Source organism: Archocentrus centrarchus, chromosome 15 (assembly GCF_007364275.1).
Source record: "Archocentrus centrarchus isolate MPI-CPG fArcCen1 chromosome 15, fArcCen1, whole genome shotgun sequence".
Classification (NCBI taxonomy): Eukaryota; Metazoa; Chordata; class Actinopteri; order Cichliformes; family Cichlidae; genus Archocentrus; species Archocentrus centrarchus.
The window spans coordinates 11,407,161-11,430,497 of NC_044360.1; the positions used below are offsets into that span (position 1 = coordinate 11,407,161).

Sequence of the window (23,337 nt, forward strand, 5' to 3'; positions counted from 1 at the left end):
TGTGTTCAGTAGAGCACAGATTCAAGCACTTTATAAAAATCAGCTGTTCAAGAGTCTTGGCATGATGTATTTTATTTTAAAGAAATGTCCGACCAGCATATCTGATATTCATAGTTAATTGAGCTTTCGACGGCTCAATCTGGTACATTTTATTTACAAATCTGAAAAGCAAGTAACAACAATTAGATTCTAAATAAACTTTTCAAGCAGGGCCACCAAAGACTGCCCAGCTCAGGGAAGTCATTAAGAAAGTTATTCCAGTGTTGAAATAGGATCTTCAATTAGGAATGTGGGTTTATTATGCCACTAGGCATCGGATCATATCTTTACAATGCTAATTGCCTCAGGCTTGTTAAAGTTGAGTCGATGTGTGATGCTGCGGTCGATACATGGACCTTGCTTGGGCGGCAATCAGAAAAGCACAGCAGGAGCTGAGGTTGACTTGCTGACTTAAGGTGGTTTATCAAAGTATGCTGCCACCCAAATTTGCACACACACAGACACTTGGTGGGAGGGAACGCTAAACATGACTCATTGTTGGACCGAGATACTAGTCAGGAGGTGCCAGGGAAGTTTTTGTGTTGTGCGTTATGCTTGGGAGTGTGTGTTGGAGGCTTTCTTGGTGGGGTAAGTCCTTGCCATCTGTCCTCACTGTCAGAGTCAGGGAGTCGGCACTGCCAACTCAGGCGAGAAAGCCGCATGAGGCTTTGTTGATGTGCCGTCTCTCTCTCTCTCTCTCTCTCTCACACACACACACACACACACACAAACACGTAACATGCTCAACTATCTGAGACATGAGCCCATAAATAAATATTAATATGCAATCATATGATCTCAAGAACAATATCCAATATGCAGTTGAGGCACCCTGAAAGAAGGCTGAAAGAAGGGTAGTCACTGTTTTTAATTATAAAATGACACATCACTTCTTTTTTTTACAGAAAAAAAAAATCACCAGCAGCTATGAGAAATTATCAGGATATCTTCTAAACCACTGAAAACCATCACAAGGTCCACTGTCAGTGGTAAGACAAACATTTTATTTAACAGAAAGTCTTTCTTGTTCTATCATGTCGCAACAGTTCTGTGTAATAAGTGGCATTGAAGCATGTTTTTAGCTGAAAACTGTCTTCACACAGCAAAGGTGAAAGCAGTGTAGCAGCTGTTGTGTCCTTTTTTCCTGTCACAATGACCATAAAAGCTGGACCCTGCCTGCCAACACGCTAAATCCTCACCATGAAGATTACAAGGTCATACTGAACACTCATATATTACTCATCATGAATAAGTAGTAAAAACTGTTTTTCATTTTTGAAATGATCACAAATAAATCCTCTAGTTGATGGATGGAGCCTAACATTTCTGGAATAAAATACTTGGATGATTTATTGGACAAATAAAGTATTTAGACTTGGACTAAAAATCCATCCCGTCCATCCAGCACTTTTTATCCAACGAGCGTGACAGGGAGAGGGAGGCTGGGGACTCCCTGGATGTCCAGCCCAGCTGAAGCATAGAGACAGATGAACATTCATTCTCACATTCAGACCTGTGGCCAATTTAGAATCATCAGTTAAGCTAACATTCATGCTTTTGGACTTTGTGAGGAAGCTGGAGTGCCCAAAGAGAACCCCTGCAGGCACAGGGAGGACATGCAAACTCCACACACAAAGGCCCCAGCTGACCTAAATCAGAGAGATTTCATATTTTATACCAGTCAGACAATTAAAAACAATAAAGAAAGAAATATTTGGCTGAACAAACCACAAACTGAGACAGTTTAACTTTTATTGTTTTTAATGTAATGACTCAAACACACAACTGGCTTTTATCACTAATCCCCCTTCTGCCTAATTAGTTAAGAAATCTTTCATTTCATGCTGGTATGTCTTATCACACAGGAAATATATTTCTTCAGACTAACCTGCATGTATGTGGTGCAGATGGTTCAGTCATATCAATTGGAAACTGTGTTTAGGGAAGAAATGGAACCCCTTTACAGTCTTTATAGACTATAGCTATAGAATATAGCTTTATAGTCACTTTATTCAGACTTCAGTTAAAAGATTCAAGGGTGGGTTTTGAAATCAGCTGTTTTATTTTTCTAAAGGGTAATTCTCAATGGATATTTCACTTGGACTGATTTATTATATTGAAGTTAATCCTGTTGTATATGCAGAACTATTTCTGGTCATCAAGTAGCTGGTTGATCAAGCTGAAACCCACAGAATGAAATCTATTTATTGTCCTTTTCTCTCTTCCCACACCTAACCCGTCACATCCGATTTTGCCACAACCTCTGTTTATGAGCAAGTCGCTACACTGCCGTCAAATCTTCAAGTGGCTTCTTTCTCTGCAGCTGTCAGCTGTCATTTCAGTGTCAATGGATGCAGCCCTCCTCCACATCATTCACCCCCAGTTTTCCTTAGCTCAAGAGTCGTTCCCCTGAGCTCATCATATGCATGCAGACTTTCATCATACCTGCTTCACTTTTCCATTGTTATGTTGATTTTGTTAGAATGGGATCTGACCGGTGTAGATTATCACATAATTGCTCCATTTGAAGCAGTTGAGCTGCAAGAACTCTCTTTTTATGTCACGGCTCCATCCCACTGATCAATAAATGCAGGCTTGCTTGAACATCTCACAGCCAATCAATTGATTGAATCTCCTTTTCAGCCCAGCTTTGTAACCTTTCAAGATCCTGCAGAATCTAGTTGAGGCAATCAATTCTTCTCCATGTGACTCTTTGCAAACCATAATCACACTGGAACCTGGAAATTGGCAGCACCGTGTGTTTGCATTTATTAATGGAGCTCGGCACAGTGAATAGCACCTGTTAATAAACCACTTGGCCTTTCTGTGTTCATGCTGATGTGAGCTCTTCGTTTAGCCACTCGTCCACATCTGCTCTCTCCTCTGATTGCACAGGAGCTGAGCCAAACAATGCAAAGGTCCAGGAAGCACCATCACCCACGTCAAATATAAAAGCTCCACAAATTCAATTATCTTTTTCCACATGGTCACCCACCACTTAACTCTTGCACTTTGCTGTTCTCCTTCACTAAACTCTTCACCCACTCTTCTTTACTGTTTGAACCCCCGCCTGCAAGCCACAACCACCTCTTTCTTTTCTTCTCTATTACACTCCATTTTTTTCTTTCTTCATCTTTGCTGCTGAGATAGGCTTATCAGTGGAGTGGAAACATCCAAACACAACAAGTAATGACTCTCCAGCAGGAGAAAAACACATGAATACTTTGTGTGAACAAGGCACAAATGCAATCCAAAATCATTTTCAAAAAAATGCATGCAACAGAATTCCCTCAGAAAAATGCCACTCAGAAGTAATTTCTTTATGAGCAAAATACTTACGTAACTCTGGTCTGCACAGTTCTGGAGGCACTTTTGTACAATAAAAGTTCTCTTTAAAACATCCTTAACTTAAATGCAGTTTGAAACAAATTGCAGCCATCACCCATGTCAAAAACATGATTGAGCATATAACTTCAAAGGCTGAATTGATTTTTCTTCTTTCTTGTGTTGTCTTTTATAACCTGTCACTCAGTTTGGAAAAGAGCGGAAATACTTTGAGAAATAGACTGACTGTAATATGAACAGTATGACAGAGCTGAAAAAAGAAAAGGTACTTTTTGTAACATCAGGGAGCATTAGACTGATGACTAATACACCAACTTCCAGTTGAGCAGACAACATTAAAGTCAAGACCTCTGGGCAGTGTGCAATGGATAAAAGTGCCTTCCTGTCCTGCCTGGAAAACTTTATAAAGTGGGGTGTGTGTGTCTGTGTGTGTGTTTTACAACTTTTTTTAAAGTGGAATCTTTTCACTCTCAGAAGGCAGGGCTCAGCTTAGATTTAAGGTTTAGGTTTAAAGTTCAGATTGGGGAAAAATACAACTGCATTGAATGAAGAAGTAAGGTCTGAGATAACGGCGGGGATTTAAGAGACAAGTGTCAGTTCTCATGAGTAAAAGAAGTCTGTGAGTGTAAGATAAAGCGAGAGGAAGAGGTTTATGATCACTGTGTATCAGCAGCATCTTTCAAACATGAGCACCAGGTGCTACAGTTCTCCTGCTGTCCTCCTGTGCTCTATAAAAATGATGAGCACTTCTGTCATCTCAGTCTGTGCAGGCTCTTACCAGGTCTCTTTGACCCCGGTCTCCTTCCATCTCCAGTTCTCATTTTCTTGTCCTCTTCTTCAAATCCAACTCCATTACACCCACCTCCTATTTAAAGTCTTGAAAGCACATACTCTGGCTGAGGTGGATGAGACCTTTTGTAACACAGTAATTTTAGTTAGTGTAATTATCCTGTCATCTTTAACCGTTTACCTAAATATAGGCATATAGAAGATGATGAAAAGAAGTGAGTTGAGCCTTCTATGTTTCTTCTAATATCCAAAAAAAGCTTAATTGGTGCTAATTGCCACAATTTTAGGTGCAAGATAGACAGTAAATTTCTCTCGGGACTGTTCCATGTAGGCTTAACTGAAATGTGGGGAAAAATGGCACCATTTCAAGTACTTTAGGAAATTTGACAGAAATTATGTAACATATTCAAAAAAATAAAACCCCACTGAGTGTTGTGCTTTTTCCATTTTATGTCTCTGAATAGTTAATTAGGAGACGTAGCCTGCTTCCAAAAACCACCTGCAGGGCGTACAGCTGGCAAGAGTACAGCACCAGAAGATAAGGGGATCAATGAAAATTCACGTTACCCTCATATATTTGTGAAGCATGTGCAAATTCATTACATTAAAATTCCTATTGTTGATGCATTTTGACATTACACCCCTGCATCTCTGCGATCTCCCGTTCCACTTTGTATGCATTGTTTGCATCCACTTATTTATTCATACATTCCTCTAACATACTGTGTCTAAAAGCCTTCCCTGCAGGGCACGCTGACTAGGTCCAGACATCTCTTAATGCTGGCGAGAAAGATCACGGGCAGAGCGGGAGGCGGTGACCGACCAAAAGGGTGTAATTCTCTCAGCTGGCAGTCCTCTGCGGTCTCTCTTTTAGACTCACCTCCAGAGACAGAATTATATAAAAACTCTGAAAATTTTGCATTTATGAAAATATACATGTTTAAATTCTGGACCTTTATATACACTTGTCTGCCAACCAGCGAAAAACATTTCATCTCTCTTTCAGTCTAGTTTTTTTTCTCATTCTCAGTCACCTACCGCTTAGTCCTGTAAACTCACCTGCCGGTTTATTAGGTACAACTGCTGGTCAGCTGCTTGTTGATCTACCATAACCATCTCTAGGATTTACAGAGAATAGTCTTAAAAAGGAAAAAAAAAAAAAAAGTCCAGTGAACAGCAGTTCTCTGGGAGAAAATACCTTGTTGATGAGAGGTCAGAGGAGAATGGCCAGACTGCTTCAAGTTGATAGGAAGGCTGCAATAACTCAAATAACCACTGGCTACAACCAAGGTATACAGAAGAGCATTTCTGATCACACGCGATAACCTTGATAATCACACTGAGGGCCACTCCTGTCAGCCAAGAGCAGGAAAGTGAGGCTACAGTTTGGGAGGGTTCATCAAAATTGGAACACAGAAGGTTGGAAAAAATGTTGCCTGATGTGATGAGTCACGATTTCTACTGTCACATTTGGATGGTAGGGTCAGAATTTGGCATAAACAATCTGAAAGCATGGCTCCATCCTGCCTTCTGTCAGTGATTCAGGCTGCTGCTGGTGTAACGGTGTGGGGGATATTTTCTAGGCACGCTTTGGGCCCCTTAGTACCAAGTGAGCATTGTTTAAATGCCACGACCTAACTGTGTATTATTAGTGACTATGTCCATCCCTTTATAACTACAGCGTACCCACCTTCTGATTGCTGCTTCCAGCAGGATAATTCAGTGTCAAAAGCTTAAATCAGGTCAATCTGATTTCCTGGTTTCACCAGATCGCAATTTAGTTGAGCATCTTTGGGATGTGGTGGAACGGGAGATTCACAACATGAATGTGCTACAACTGTGTGACTCTGTTCTATGTCTTGTCTCTTGAGTTTACACTGCTGTATAGTTTGCTTGAGTTTTTTCTGTTGATGAAAACAAACAAACAAACAAAAAAAAACAGTTGTGATCTTACATAAGTGATAAAAATACTCACGACAAAAAATATTTTTCTTTATCTCTTTATATACAAAAACACTATACACGGTCTGGACAACAACAGTAGCTGTTTTGAGATATATAATGTAGTACAACTTCAAAGATGAATTATTAATGTCAAACATAGAGTAAAGGTGATTGGAGCTCATGTGAAATATCCTCTCCTCAGCCTTTGCTGCTCTGAGCACAAATTCCATTATTCTGACAGTGAGTACATTACTGTATATAGGGGTTATAGCATGATATTTGCAAATGTGCAGCAAATTACATTTCATTTTCACATGGTCAGGAAAAGATTACATCTTCAAGATGAAAAAAAAAAAGGCTTTTGACTGCACTCTAGTTATGGCTCCAGTCTAAAGTATGGATTTACATTCAGGAAGCAATAAAGGAAAATTCAAGCACCCCCAGCAGGAGACATTTTCCAATGTAAACATTTTCATGAACTGGGGGAAGCAGAAAGCATTACAGATTAACAGTAGCAGCTGAAGAAAAACAAGCGCTACTATGGATGTCAAACTGACTCACAATTTATTTTTTTAATTAAATCTAAATAATATATTTTCCACATCAGCATTAACACTGGGAAATGTGGGGTAGGCTTGCAGCTTCTTTAGGTCTTCGGACTGTTTGTTTTACAGCTGCCGTACAGACGAGATGAAACATATGGCCCCCATCAACGTTTTCAGAGGATTCGTTCTGAATCCTGATGAATAAAGTGATTACAGCTCCACACCCATATTCCTAATTTTGGACAGAAATATGGATTTATGCCTGACATAAACATGTTGATATTCCACGCAAGTATTCAAATGTAAACAGTTTCAGTATTAATTATTAATATCAAGTCAGCTGCATTTTAAAAGTGATGACACTAGTTTTTCTTTTTTTTTTTTGCCTGGAGAAGATTTCTAAATATTCTAATTTGATTATGCTGCATTTTAACCTCCATATTTAGCACTGATATGTGCACCAATCAGCCACAACATTAAAAACTGCTAACAGCTGAAGGAGATAATACTGATCATCTTGTTATGATTCAATGTTCTGTTGGGAAACACTGGGCTCTGGCCTTCACACCACCCCCCACTGCCAATAGCCTTCCCCAGCTGGACAATGCACCCTGCAACTCAACCACAAAAACCCACAGACGAACACAACAAAGAGCTCAGGACATTGATCGGGCCTGTGGAATGTGTTGTGACAAGGCAGCTCCAACCTGCAACCCACAGGATTTAAATGATTAGCTGCCGATGCCAGACAGCACGAGCCCCCCCTCCCAAAGGTCCTGTGCCAATACCCCAAAGAGTCAAACCTGTTTTGGCAGCAGGAGGACCTACACCATATATTAGACAGGAGGTTTTAATGTGGGTGATCAGTGTATAAATGGCTCAAATGATTTATAAACGCACTATAATGTAGCTCTAAAATGTTTAATTTACTTTGTTACCAATTACAACTTCTCACTCTGGCACATAATGAGTGATATAATGAGTAATAACACTAAATAACATGAGTGTAAGTGTAATTTATGTTATGAACCTTTTAGCGACCGCTTTGTCACACACAGGTTTTTAACTTGTAGATGTTACATGAATTTACAAATGAAATCTACTATGTTACTGACAGGTTGTGCATGTTTTCTATAGAGGTTTATATGAATTAAGCAACCTTAAAAGGTCTTTGCATCTGCTTTGTTAAATAAACCATTTACTTGATTGTATCAGAACTGTACATGGTAAATAAGCTGGGTTAGGCTACTCAGGAATGTGGGAAGGGAAGCAGAAGGTCTGAAGCTTCATCCAGGTCATGGTAATTTTAAGCACTTGAGTTGAAGGCAACTGGACTTTTTATGTTCATGAAGATGTTTCACCTATTCTAAGAGGATTCATAAATTCTGAAAGCTGATGGTGTGTCCCAGATATTTAACCCACATCAAGGTCGTCTCCTTGGAGGTGGTCCTGAAGGTCGCTGACCCACCGTCCCATCATGCGATTTATTAAGGCCACATGGGTCAGTCACACCTTGGCCCACCTCGACCCTAATCAGTCATGCCTTGATTCAAACCTTGGCTCATGTGACCCTAACAACACCCATGATGACGGGGTGCACATGACACACAGTGTGTCCCAGCTGAAGTTCAACTTCAGTCGGAATTTAAGCGTTTTCAGTCAGCACGGCCCCTCTGATTAGCCCCCTCCCCAATCCCAACTTAACATTCCAAGATGGTGGCAGTAAATGTAAAAATGAGTAAAACTCTAAAACCTTTAATCTGTTACCACTGTTGTATATTTGTAACCTGCTAAATAAGCCATATGCAGAGCACTGACCAGGCTCTGTGTTACAGCTGTGCTTTTAAGCCCAAAAAACAAGCACTGCGCTGTATTGGTTGTGATGCATGAATGGCTTGATCTTCCTAAAAAGCAAAACTAATCATGTTTTGTTTTTTCCAGCTTTACTACTGGAATGCACTCAACTCAGGAGTAACATAACTCCCACATCCGACATCCGAGATGAATGGAAAGCTGTGTAAAGATTCTCAGAACCATGTCCAAAGATGTCTGTCAAGTGCTTAAGATGAGAAAAGACTTTTAATTTGTAATAAGAGTTCCCTGGATATTTTATCTCAGTTTTTGCTGTAACATGTTCACCTGTACTGGAGCTACACTCAGGTAGCCTGTAAGGGATCAAACTCATATTTGCAATATCAGTCTCTTTCTTCTGCTGCTAGATATTATACCCAAATAAATGAGCATATTTAAACTCAATATCTAAAACCAAGAATGATTATTCTATAAAGCAGTTCTAATCTGTACAAACTAAAACTCTGGATATAGGAAGAAATAAATCCCAAACTGGATATTCCCAGAGATTGTTATCATTATCATCTTATGAAATAGGTAAGTTTATTAAAGGCTATGCTTGATAAACTGCCTAAAAAGCACCACTTTCATGTCAGCTGTAATCACTTCTTTATCAGTGTCTGGGGATGGCATTAAGAAAAAGAAAGATAACTACAATTCGAGCTTAAAACATTCACATCAAAGTTGTATCATATTGGTAGTAAAACTGATATCAATGTATGCACATGCTTGATATACATTCTGTACAAAATAATCTATCTATCTACCTATCTATCTATCTATATATATATATATATAACAAGTTAGACATTAACATGAATGAATACTGTTGCTTCTTTTTCATTGCCGTACATCTTTTCACTTTACAACCCCCGCACATTCAGAAGTGGAAACAATCAATCTGCCCTTTTCGGTTACTATTTGGAAGTGTGACGAGTGTTTTTGTGGAGGTTGGGGCTCTATTATGAGAACGCAGGCTTTTGGAGGTCAGCATGCTCTATCTGTCAATCACTCATCAGCCAACATCTCTGGTCTAGTCGAATAGGCATGGGACAAAAATATTACCAAAGCTCAGCCAAACAATCTGGCATTGATGGAGAAAGAAAACATTTTCCGTGGATTCTCTGCATTTTGCCGTAACATGCATCTCAATTATCTGACAGTCCACTTAGAGACAGCAAATCTACAGATCCCCCAAAAACCAATAGTGACCAAACGACCTAAGCCAGACTGCTAAAAATCATGTCTACACACACACTAGATGCTGCATAGCTGCACATTTAAACAAAGGAAAGCCTCTTGAGTCTGTTAAATATGGCATCTGTTCAGCCATATGAAACATTTCCCCACAAATGACTAAAATACATAACCTAAAATGATTATTTCTTATTAAAATAACAAACAGAGTTGGAGATTAACTTTCAAAAAAAATGGAACAAATCCTTTAAATAATCTCATTCATGGTAAAAAAAAAAAAAAATGCTTTAATGACACCAGGCCACCTTGCTGGATTCTAGGTGCATGTTAAGGCTAGATGTAAAGATGTAATCACAACAAATTAAAGCACTCTGGTCAACATTTCTTGTTTTTGAATGTGCTCTATAAATGAACTTGACTAAATTGCAAAATCATGTTCAAGGCAATTAAAATTAAAGCACTCTTCCACTTCCAGTTCATTACTAGTGCTGAAACTCTGTGCCTTTTCTCTGTGAAGTCCGCCCAATAAAATGAAACCTGTAAGCTCTTAAATTTAGAACACCTACATACGAGCAGGCTCCTGCTTTGTCTTTGGCACCAAATAAAGAGCCAAGGAAACATCCCCAGCCAAAGGCCTGAAATGAAACTAGTGAGAAAACAATAAGTGGATCCCATAAACAGTCAGTCCAGCACTTTGCGGTTAGACGTTCATAACCCAACAGAGATTACATGATGGTGCATGATCATCATGTATCATCAGGAAAGAGTGCTGAGGGATTAGAAGTGGCCAGAATGGGAGTGCGTTTCACTATTAAGCTTTAGCAGTTAACGCTTGAGGTTATTCTTCATCTACAGGTACACCGTCCTCTTCTGTAACTCTTATGATACAGTGCCCTCTAGTGGCACAACTTAACACATGTTTAAAAAATGAACTGCAGTATTTCTGATTCATCACTGAAGGGAACATCGGAGCAGAAGAAACTGCCTCTCCTCTCCTGTGATCTATGACATAGGCACTGACATCAGCATGAAACCATCCAATCACCCCGATTTCCTGTTCTTGGAAGATGCCCATATATGGCCATTTGTCAGTTTATGACAAGGCATATCTTGGCAAGGACACAAACTATAATACGCTCACATTCACTAATACAGGGGTGACCAAAAACATATAAAAAAAAAAAATACATAAAATATTTTGTGTACCAGCTGGTTCTGATACTGTATAATAAATAAATCTACTCTGAGCACAATACACACCACTATCCTTACAATAGATATGTGCAAATGTTTTATAGGTGTCTTTGGATAGCCAAGGCTATGAGACACACATATAAATGTCATTACAGACTTAAAGTTTCATCAGGGGCAACAGAGCTTCTTCACATTAGATATTCTGATGGGGTTCAGTAGGAAAAATGCAGGTGGAACATCTTTCAGTAAAAATGCCTCCATCCTATCAATCGCTCTGCTAAAGTATGAACGTGTGCTCAACACCATGGTCTTGGAACTGGCTAACCTGAACGAAACACAGCCATGTTTAAATGTTTTAAATTACACCTGTGCTTTTCCTGCCGCGACAAGTCAAAACATCTGCTGTGAAAAAGGTTGACTGAATTCCAGAGCAAAACGGACTGAGCGGAGTCTGCTGGGAGCCGCTGACCGGAGAGTGTGTGGCGCTGATGTCCAGAGGGCAGTGAGGACACTATGGTCGGTGGAATCTGAAAACACAAACACACCGGCTTAGTTTATTTAAAACACAATAAACACATAGATCGTAAAATAGAAATACGTGAATTTAGATTTTTTTTTTTAATTCACTGCTGCTTCTTTAGTTACAGTTTCTGCTATTTTAAATCAATCTGCATCTGAAATCATTTTTCAGATCATGTAAAATTTTTAGTTATGTAGTATAATATTAACATGACTCCTGTCACTATAAACCAAAGCTTGATTAATACCAGGACTGTCGATTTCTATTTGAATTTCACTGAGTATGAAATAAAGTTTATTTTTTAGAGGCATGGTTTAGCATTAAGGTTAAGTTTACACTGGACTCTGCAGTCCTATGAAAAGCTACGTACCACCCATGACTCAAGAACTTTAGCACCAATAACTTGAATAATAATTTTCTATTTGACTTTATCAGTCTCTCACATCACTGTGGGGGAATTTTGGCCGACTCTTCTTCACAGCATTGCTTCAGTTCAGTGAGATTTGCAGGCATTTGTTTATGCACAGCTCTCTTATGGCCCCGCCAGAGCATTACTGTTGGGTTGAAGTCTGTACTTCAACTGGATTATTGCAACACCTTCTTTTCTTTTTCAGTCATTCTATTGGGGATTTACTGGTCTGTTTTGGACCACTGACCTGTTGCATGACCCAATTTAGCTCTCATACAAATGGCTTCACATTTAGAATACAGAGGTATACAGAGGAGTTCATGGTCAACTCAACGACTGCTATAACAGCCTCAACTCTTCTGGGAAGGTTTTCCACAAAGTTTAGGAGTATTTGTGGGAATTTTTGACCATTCTTCCAGAAGCACATTTGTGAGGTCAGACTCTCAGTCTCCGCTCTAATTCATCCCAAAGGTGTTTTCTTGGTTTGAGGTCACGACTCTGTGCAGGCCAGTCAAGTTCTTCCACACCAAACTCGCTCATCCATGTCTTTATGGACCTCTCTTTATGGTGTGCAGTCGTGTTGTGGTCAGAAAATTGTTCCCACAAAGTTGGGGGCATGTAATTGTCCAAAATGTCCTGGAACTAAGGGGCCAAGCCCAACTCCTGAAAAATAAAACCCACACCGTAATCTCCCCTCCACTTTACACTTGGCACGATGCATTCAGACAGGTACTGCTTTCTGGCAATCCAATCCATCAGACTGACAGATGGAGAAGCGTGATTTGTCAATCCAGAGAGTATGTCTCCACTGCTCTAGAGTCCAGTGATAGCGTGCGTAAGGCTGTAAAGATGTAAGGTTTGGATGGAGCTGCCCGGCCACGGAAACCCATTCCATGAAGCTCTCTACGCACTGTTCTTGAGCTAATCTGAAGGCCACATGAAGTTTGGAGGTCTGTAGTGATTATAGAAAGTTTTCAACTTCTGCAAACTATGCATCTCAGCATCCACTGACCCCACTCTGTGATTTTACCACTTTGTGGTTGACTTGCTGTTGTTCCCAATCACTTCCACTTTGTTATAATAATACTAGCAGCTGACTATGGAATATTAAATAGGAGGAAATTTCACAACTGGACTTGTTGCACAGATGACATCCTATCACGGTACCACGCTGGAATTCACTGAGCTCCTGAGAGCGACCTATTCTTTCACAAATGTTTGTGGGAGCAGTCTGCATGCCTAGGTGCTTGATTTATACACCTGTGGCCATGGAAGGGATTGGAACACCTGAATTCAATGATTTGGATGGATGAATGAATACCTTTGACAATATAGTGTAGCTCTTGGATCTTTTGCAATTTCTGAGAGCGTTGCATAGTCTGACTTTCAGGTGAATTTGCTGGAAAGATTGTGGAATTGTGTTAGCACACACCCGAATGCTCTAGACCAGCAAATTTCTGCTTTTGTAGAGGTGGTCACACTTGATAATCAGTTCATTAAGTGCATTTGATTATCAGCAGGTGGCTCCTACTTACCCTTTTTATTCCTATGGAAGGAGTAAGGGTGTACTTAGATTTTCACAGAACTCTAGGCAGAAACATTTTTGCATGACTGTCCATAAGACAAGTTAGAATATGAACCCTATTTTAATCATGTACTGCTGCTACGCTTTCATGTGGTATGCATCATCATCTGGCAAAAACACACACAGCTGTACCTACTGGCTTTAGCGAATGAAAATGGTGCTGGTGTATTTTAACTGTGTTATTAAATTGTTATTACATTACATTGTTTTAACAATGGATTTAAATCTGGCAGCAAAGCATAAGTCTGTAGGTTTTTCCCCCCCACAAAAAATGACCCAAAAGAACTAAATTTGGGGCATCTGAGAACAAATGACATAGCTCATTGATTTCTGAAATGAAAATGAAAATCGCAGACCAGCAGCAAACAGGTGTTATTTTCAAATGTTTTCACTGTTATGCTCAACAGTTGGCAAGGTGCTCCATTCATCCATTGTTTTTTTTTTCCCTTCCAAACATACTGTTGGAAAGAATTCAGTTTTAACTTTGCCTTTCTACAGACCCTGTTTGTACACTAAACAGAAAAAAAAACCCTTTTCTTCCATGCCCAGCCTATGTACAGTTTTAGATGAAAGTCTTATCTTGATTTCTATTTCAGACAGTGAAAATTACACACTGAAACCACTTTTCTTTCTCTGTTATACCTTTCCCCCCTTTCTTGACCTGCCTCACAAGTCCTAACAAGTCAATACAGTCTTGAGACAAAAGAGTTGCCACACATGACATTGCTTTTTGTTCCTTATTTTCTTTAAGTCAATAAAATAAAGTGAAATAAAATACAAGGAAATGATAGTGCCTCAGTGTCTCTTTCCTGCATGGGTTGCAGTGTGTAATTTTGTAAGTACAGACAAAGGACATGAACAAATATTGAGAAATTTCTACTAAATTTGGTTTTGTTCTAGTTGTATTTTTAATTAAACCTTTCATTAGTTCTTACAGGTGGGCTTGGCACAGCGATGAAAACCCTTGTCACACAGATCTAATAACAAATGAAAGAGTGGCCCTAAACTTAACTGGTAATCTGTGCCTGAGGCTATTGAACTGGAATCAACCAGGAGTATATCATGACTTTAATGTGGATAGTGGAAATTGCTTGAGGGGACGAGAATAATATAAATATTGATTAATGCGACTAATAAACAGCAGCATTTACTGTGGTAAATTACTAATAAAGCTTCAGAGTCGACTTAAATGGTCAAGGCCATTGACCGCTTGAGTACCTGGTGAACTGTTTGCTGTCTTCATGAACCTCCATCTCTCGGCTTTTAAACTCATTCAGCTCCTTACGGATAGCAGCCTGGGGGCCAGAAAATACACACACACACACACACACACACACAGACACACACACACACACAAAGATAATAACATCATTAGATGGCCAAGGTCAACCGTGCCCCCCCATAACCTTTTCCTTAAAATTACTCTGGGCTGTTTCAATGTGAAATGTTTATGGATAATTTCCATAAATCTGCACTGCTACAGTCTTTGCTTCAGGGAACTGCTCAGAATTAATAGTACACAGGTTAGAAATACTAACAAAACACCACAAATAATTATTCTTATTTGTTTTAACTTACTATCATTTGCTAATAATATTTAAGGGTTTTATTTAATGCTTATACCAGGAGTCGGCAACCTTTAATATGGAAAGAGCAATTTGAATCCGGTTTCCACGGAAAAGAAAACACTGCGAGCCGCAAATACCAGCGGAAGCCGGTACGGCTACCGCGAGTGACGCATATATTGAGAAACGAAAATAAATAAATAAAATGATTTTATTTTAATATTTCAAGATTACAATAATGTTCTAATTTAGAACTACAACAAAAACCAAACTAACAACAATAAAATGCACTTCAACTGGGTACTTATAATTTACTTCCGCAAGCTGCACAGAGCCGCAGCTTAAGCCTGAAAGAGCTGCGTGCAGCTCCGGAGCCGCGGGTTGCCGACCCCTGGTGTATACCAAACTCTTCCCTTAAACCTAACATGAAAAGTTTGCCTCGCATTTGACTGACCACAGAAGTCTGCTGTGGGTAACATGAAGTATAATTTTTGATATGATTATGCAGGTGTTGCTGTGAAGTCTGATTTAAGGATTTAGTTAGAACCCAGGCTAATATGATTTATTTGATTGTCCAAAGTGATGAGTTTGGATTTGTGTGACCAGAAATCATCTATATATCTGCAAGTCTGTCTGCTGTAACAGTGCAGTTGTCTAAATATGTAGCTAAACTGGTGACAGAGCTTTTCCTATACAAATGACCCCCCCGGGTGCCAGCAGAACATTTAGTTTGGTCTGTACATGCACTTTTCTCCATGTTGCCCTCTACAGTGCTCTCCTCTCCGTGGCCTCTAGATTTCAGGTCCTTTTTTAGTGTTGTGAATAAATGCAAAACCTAATATAAAAATCAATCTAGTGGATATTATTAGAAAGCATTGCATCAATTTTCATTGTTATGCAGATGATACTCACCTTTACCTATCAATGAAGCCAGACGACACACATCAATTAGTTAAACTGCAGGAATGTCTTAAAGACATTAAGGCCTGGATGACCTCTAATTTCCTGCTTCTAAATTCAGATAAAACTGAAATTCTTGTACTCGGCCCCACAAATCTTAGAAACATGATGTCAAACCAGATACTTACTCTGGATGGCATTACTTTGGCCTCCAGTAACACTGTGAGAAATCTTGGAGTCATTTTTGACCAGGATATGTCCTTCAATGCACATATTAAACAAATATGTAGGACAGCTTTTTTCCATTTGCACAATATTTCTAAAATTAGAAACATCCTTTCTCAGAGTGATGCTGAAAAGCTCATCCATGCATTTATTACTTCTAGGCTGGACTATTGTAATTCATTATTATCAGGCTGTCCTAAAAGCTCCCTGAAAAACCTTTAGCTATAGCATTTTGGATCAGCTGGAGTACTGACAGGGACTAGAGAGAGCATATTTCTCCCATATTGGCTTCTCTTCATTGGCTCCCTATTAAATCTAGAATAGAATTTAAAATCCTTCTCCTTACATACTAGGTCTTGAATAATCAGGCCCCATCTTATCTCAAAGACCTTATAGTCCCATATCACCCAAATAGAGCACTTCTGGCTTACTTGTGGTTCCTAGGATACCTATAAGCTCCCAGCTTGGATTCGGGAGACAGACACCCTCTCTACTTTTAAGATTAGGCTTAAAACTTTCCTTTTTGATCAAGGTTATAGTTAGGGCTGGATCAGGTGACCCTGAACCATCCCTTAGTTATGCTGCTATAGGCCTAGGCTGCTGGGGGATTCCCATAATGCACTGTTTCTTTTCATTCACCTTATTTACTTTGTTTATACTCCACTCTGCATTTAATCATTGTTATTAATCTCTGGCTCTCTTCCAAAGCATGTCTTTTTTTCTCTCCCCTCAGCCCAACCGTCATGGCAGATGACTGTGACTGGTTCTGCTGGAGGTTTCTTCCTGTTAAAAGGGAGTTTTTCCTTCCCACTCTCGCCAAGTGCTTGCTCATAGGGGGTCGTTTTGACTGTTGGGTTTTCTTTGTATTATTGTAGGGTCTTTACCCACAATACAAAGCACCTTGAGGCGACTGTTTGTTGTGATTTGGCGCTATATAAATAAAATTGAATTGAATTGGATCTGGGCTGGAAATTTCAGCACGGTCTGTGATTTTTATGTGCTGTGCAGTTCTGACCATCAACAGCAGAGGGAAGGCTTGACATAAAAACTGTAATCCAGCACACTCTGAGGGTCTTTAATGTTCTTTGAGGAGGTTTTATTAAGATAAGCTACATTTGTACAGTGTACAGTACGGTTGATTTGCATTTATATTCATCATCTTACTTTGTGTGAACAATGTGAATTTCATGTATAAATCATCAAGCATAAACAGAACATACAGAGATGTTTAAGACAATAATGTGCGACACAAAAGTACACAGTTGCTATGTTGAAACAAGAAAAAGACTGCCACAAAGTAAGGCTCATGAATAAATGGGTTTTTAAATTTTGGTTTGGAAAAGCCTGCACAAAGCTCTGACCTCAATCCACCACCTTTAGGATAAACTGGAACAGTGAGTGCAAGTCAGGCAACATTTAGTGCCTGATTTTAGTAATGCTCTTATGGCCCAGTGGGGTCAAATTCGTGCAGCCAAGTTCCAAAATATTTTATAAAGTCTAGTCAAGAAAGTGGAGACTGTTATAAAAGCAGATAGTTGTCCACTGTGTTCAGGAGGCCATATGCTGTGTTTGCATGTCTTTAATTACCTAATGTTTCACTTGCAAGTACTCAGTGTCACCAATTCACAGATTATGGCACCCTGACTAGAAATTGCAAACACTTAATAATATAGTAATAATTTAGGCTTTACAGTGCAGTGTATAACAGCAGTACCTTGTCTGCAGGAGTAAGCCGTGTCCAGGGTTTGTCAGCCCGCCGGTCATAATCCTTGGCATCTGTTACCTCCACATACTCATTAAAACGAAGAATCCTCCGAGCAACGAGCTCTGCCACTGTAGGCCTCACACTCAGCTGCACACAGAAGGGAAAAGAGCAGAAAGTAGATAGTCAATCTAGTCTAACATCAAACTTAAAAATACCCAATGTTTTTAAGGTTTGTTTTCAAAAAAGTTAGTCACAGTTCCAACTGTGTCCACTAGATGGCCTGATCTCACTATATAAAACACAGTTTCTTCCTACTACCATGACTCATAAGGTGGGGCAAAACATATTAGCAGCTAAATATAGACTTGCTCTGTCCTTTCTGTTCTCTTGTGTGTATGCATGAAGGATGCTTTCAGTACCTTTCTGGTGAGCCTCCTTTTAATCTCTTGTTTAGCTTCTTGCTCCTCAGCTTCATTCTTTTCTGCACGCAGAGAACCAGAAGAGTGAGTTCACACTATGTCTGCAACAAGCTTCTGCATCTATTTATAACTGCACAAGATGTAATTTGCAATATTAAGGCAAGTCTATGGCTATGCGGCAGTGTGACAGCCTTTACATAAACAAGAACAAAAAAAAGGGTGAAAAAAATTGTATAAGAAAAATGCAAAATTTTTGCTCTGATTTTTTAACAGGATGCATTTTCTTTGTTAGTAAATTATTATCCCTAGATTTTATTAAAACCTCAAACGAGTGTCTATTTGTAGATAAACTGTTGCCCACAAAGGGATGAACACCAGAAGTCATGAATTTGTTCAGTTAGGCCAAGAGCAAATTTACTAATTGCAGTAATGATCAATTCTTAAAAGCCTCTAAAAGTCTCCATGAACGACAAATTTGAACTAAACAGGCGAGAGCACACCCTCCAGCAGAATGACTTAATTCATGCTTGGTAGCATGGCAAGTATGCTCATTAGCGTGCTTGTGAAAACCCAGGCTAACTTCTATCACTGTGGTATACTGGAACCAAAGAGAAGCCACAGTAACAAAGATCTCAGTGTGACTGAACACATCACTCCAGTGTGGGAGACACAAAGCTTCTAATAGACAGTAAGTCATAATTTGGACAGACATATCTGTCTCATCCATCTGATTAATAAGACACACAAGGTCATATCTGAAGATCTGAATGTGGCAGTAACAGACTGTGGCTGGGCAGCTGTAACAGGGCAATACCAGCTTTAATGTGACCATCCTGATGCCTCACAATATGGTTACAGGTAGAAAAATGACATAATTCAGGTTTTAAAATATTATGATGATCATAAAAAAGGTATATCATATGACACCTCAGTTGAAGAGTATACTTACGCTTGAGAATATTTCTCTGCTCCAGCTCCTCTGTAGTTGGTCTTTGGCTCAGGCGCCTAAAAAGAGAAAACTGTTTACACACTTTTTTTTACGAGCAGGACATAGGTATGGATTTAAACATTTTTGCAGACTTGTACAGAGAAAAATGAAAAATTATCACAACAAGATCTTTTTTTTTTTTGGTTTTACACCTTTTGTTGCTGAGAATCTGAAGGCTGTTTTAGCACCAGCCAATTTGCCTCATCTGTTAGAAAAGGCCAAACTTGAGGATGGATTTTTATTATGCATCATTTGTAAGAGTGTGCCACCTACAGCTACACCAAAAAATAATTAACAATCTCTGTTGTTACCCTAAAGCAATGCCAAACCTATGAAAAAGTAACACCTACCTACATTTTCACAGCCTGCTTTGTGCTTTGTGTGTGTGTACCTGACTAGTTTGCAGCCTATCTGCTGGCGTAGCTCATGCCTCTCCGTCTCTGAGCTCCGTGGCAGAATGTTTTTCTCTTCCAGCTCTTTCTTGCTGGGTCGGTTCCCCAGCTTAATGTTCAAGGTGTCTCGTCGGCGGATCTTGCTGGCCAGAGAGTCTAGAACAGAGAGGGAACAGCGAGAGCTAGTAACAGGCTTCTGGGGGGGAAGTGAACAACTTGGGAGGTCAGCTGCTGAATATCATGGACCAGCAATGAAGCACATGAGACATCTAAAAATCTAAAACATCAACAGAAAGTGCACTTTAGTCATAAGTATTAATACAAAGCTGAATCGTAACAGATTAAATGTCATTTACCACTACTGGTCAGTTTTGCAACCAAAACTAAGTGGTGAGAGGCCAAATCATGAGGAATTTTTGACATTTTAAACAGCATGACTGCAAGTTGGGTGGTTTCACAGTGTTGCCGTAAACAATCTTTTCACTTCATGCTGGTCGCAATGAGCTGTTGCGCTGAGCGGGATGTAAAACCAATGGATGTGTTTCTGCAAGCTTTCAGGGATCATACACATCTGGTGATATATTATTTCACTAGAGGAGTCTTTTCAGTAGCCACGAGCTACTGGTCTACTGGTCATTTCTAGAACTCTGAATCAATAGATGCTGCATGACTCTAGTTTTCCCAAAATCTGCAGAGATATTCCAAAATTCCAGAGAGAGAGAGAGAGACTCCAGAAGAGACTCTAGAACTCTCAAATGGCTTTTTTTTTCAAAGTTCTTTTTACGTATTAATCTCTTCTCTTGTATTTAATTGAACTTTTTTCTGTTTAAAAGTCTTGTGTGTATTTGTCTTATGTGTAGTATTTAGGGATAAATAAAGCATAGCTTATCTTAATCTTATTATATATGACTTATTGGCATGGACAAATTGTGTACAAGTAGAGAAGAAAGCTAGGTCACGTGCCATTAGAAAATATAGAAATAAAAACCTAAATCTGCTTATTTCTGCCAGTTTTGGCCTGCATTTGAAACCATTTGCAAAGTAAATAAAGTTTTATTAACCACAGTAGGGCCATGCCTGGATTCAAATCCAGGACTCTTTAACTGTGAGGCAACAGTTCTAATCACTGAGCCCCTGTGCTATACCCTCTTCAACACATCACACATACTTTGCTTACTGAAATGCTGACCTTGAGTTCAGACCAGGAGCTTCTCTAAAAGTTCTGACATACATGGCAGATGTTTTTTTTTTTTCATTGTTGTGTGACATAACAAGACTAATGCCATACTATTTGAATCCTCCTCTTCATCCTCCTCTTCTTCATCCTCATCCCGGTACAGGATTGGCCCGTCAGAGTCGGAGTCACTAGTTTGGCTATCTCTCGGCCTATCGGGTATCACTGTCACCTCGGCATGCTCTGTTTTTACACTGGGTCGCTGCGGCTTTTCCGCTTCACCCCCCCCTGACCTGCAGGAATCAATAATATGAGAGTGTGACTAAACAAATTCATGGAAAAAGCATTTATACTGACATTTTGTAAAACCTTAGCCACTACATGGTAGCATATAGTTAATCAAAATTATAGATTCATCATCAATTATCTCATTTCATATAATAACAAATCATATATGGATTAATCAGTGACTCCAGTAAAACTACTGTAATGTATGCCATCAAACAGATACAGATAAAGAGAACATAAGGAATTCAAGGAATGAGCAGCTTGCATGTACTAACTAGATTTTTACAGTACCTCGGGCTATTTTCTACAACATTCTCTGTTTCTCCTTTCTTCATTCCACCTCCTCCTGGCTTCTCTTCCGTCCTCCCCTGTTTCTCGCTCTTTGAGCTGCTGCGTGCCTCTCCCTCTGCGAACGATGTGTGTTCTGTAGAATTGTTGACATGAGAAGACTGGCCTGTGGTTTCAGGAGCCACACCTTTATGGGTGTCCTCACCTGCAGTCGATGAATCAGGAGCAGATTTAGGATCTAGACCAGAGTGACAATCACCCTGAGCTCCCCCTGTGTCACTGCTTGAGGCTTTAGATGAGACAGGTTTGGTGTCTGAGGAAAGGGAAGGGGGTTTTAAGTCTGCAGGTGGGCTAAGAGTCTCTGCAGAGGCTTTCTGAGGTACAGAGGATGAGATCGGAGTGTCTGATTTCCGGTTGGTCCTTCCGTCTGTCCTTTCATTCTGTGCTGCAGTGCCAGTGTCCTTTGATGCACGAGCACGAGGTGTGGAGGTGCTTTTCGTTGTGCATCCTGTCTTCTTTGGATGAGACGACTTGGCTGAGGAGAAGGACAGAAAATGAGTTCTAGTTTTTTGAAGATCTGCACAAAAACTTTGTGATAATGTGCTTATACTGATTCCATGTGTAGTAGGCTGCTATCTAGAAATTAATCAGTATCCATATCACCCTATGATTTTTACAGTTTAAGTGAAGCATTCTGATTGGCTGTATGGATAAAATGATGGAGCATATATAACTAGACTTCTTACTTCTGGTCTCCGTGTCAGTCAAAGCTACTCACCAGTTTGACCTAAAGTGTGATGGCACTGCAGCTTATTTTAAAATAAAATTACTTTTCAAATGTATCGTTTTTTTTTTTTAGCTGTAACATGCCAGAAATTTTAAAGATTTTTAATTAATACCGTATACATACAGCACGTATGGACTCCAATACTTATCTACTCTGAAACTTCTCTATTAAAACATGGTGGCAGCATTGATATTTTAAGAAAAAAATAAACATATCTTCAAAACTGTGACAAATACAGAATACCTAAGGATATACTGACTACTGAAGCAGCTTTTCAAGCCTCTGTGAAGTTTCTTTGTGTGCTGGTAAAAGCACCCTTAGGAGAGGGGTGAACTTAGTTATTCCAAACACTGATTAAGCAACTTTTGTGCCACTTGAGCAAACACAACACAAAAAACACAAATATCCTCAGAAAAGACTGCATGAACATCACATGGAGTATTCTAAGCTTCATTTAACCATGCTATACATCTGACAAGTGTACATAAACACACATGCACACACATATAGGAAGAAGGGGGATGATCATGCCCTGGCATCACGTTACTGAAACCACACAAGCTTGTCTGAGCTCATTTTATGCAGGTCATTCTAAATTGGCCTAACTCGCATTCATGTTCTCACCCTCTTTCTCTCTCTCTCTCACCCACCCACCCACCCACACCCACACGCACGCACGCACACACACACACACACAGTGTAGAGACATTTCCAGAGCTACACAGACAAATCTTCACTTCTGTTTTCTTAGAAAACAAGGAAATATCATAAATAAAATGCTTGTAACAGAGAAAAAACATTATGAAGAGGGAGAAAAGGGGAAATACTATTTTGCAATCACTTGACAGAAACTTGACCAAGACTTCAAATGCACACGAGTGCACACGAAGCCATTAGAAGGTTAGAAGATGCAGGTCATTGCAAGTCCTAGTTCCCTTCCAAAAATGATAAAAGAGCATTTTCCCATGCAGTGAGGGTAGGAAGGTAAGAACATCAACAGGCCACCTGGTTTCAGTCCCAAATATCTGAACTTACCAGTCCCGCGACCAGTTGTGTTATTGTTCCGCGGGGAGTTAGCTTTAGCCTGTGTGGATGAGCCAGTCTTGGCAGTGGTTTTAGCTGTCTTTTTAGCCCCAGAGGAACCATCTTTGTGCTTTGCTGTGGCTGCAGTGCCACCAGCAGGTTTAG

General features: G+C 39.7%; 1 protein-coding gene across 2 annotated transcripts in view; it reads right to left on the reverse strand.

Moving 5' to 3' along the window:
• Positions 1–6,173: 6,173 nt before the first annotated feature.
• phactr2 (phosphatase and actin regulator 2) overlaps positions 6,174–23,337 on the reverse strand; it is a 48,410-nt gene continuing 31,246 nt past the window's right edge. For both annotated transcript variants that reach the window (XM_030748383.1, XM_030748384.1), the window contains exons 5-12: positions 21,366–21,897; positions 20,901–21,079; positions 19,612–19,768; positions 19,182–19,237; positions 18,233–18,294; positions 17,823–17,960; positions 14,637–14,713; positions 6,174–11,431 (exon numbers count right to left, since the gene is read on the reverse strand). In XM_030748383.1, the coding sequence (XP_030604243.1) occupies positions 11,416–11,431; positions 14,637–14,713; positions 17,823–17,960; positions 18,233–18,294; positions 19,182–19,237; positions 19,612–19,768; positions 20,901–21,079; positions 21,366–21,897 (1,217 nt within the window). In that variant the 3' untranslated portion in view covers positions 6,174–11,415. The remainder of the gene's footprint in view (positions 11,432–14,636; positions 14,714–17,822; positions 17,961–18,232; positions 18,295–19,181; positions 19,238–19,611; positions 19,769–20,900; positions 21,080–21,365; positions 21,898–23,337) is intronic.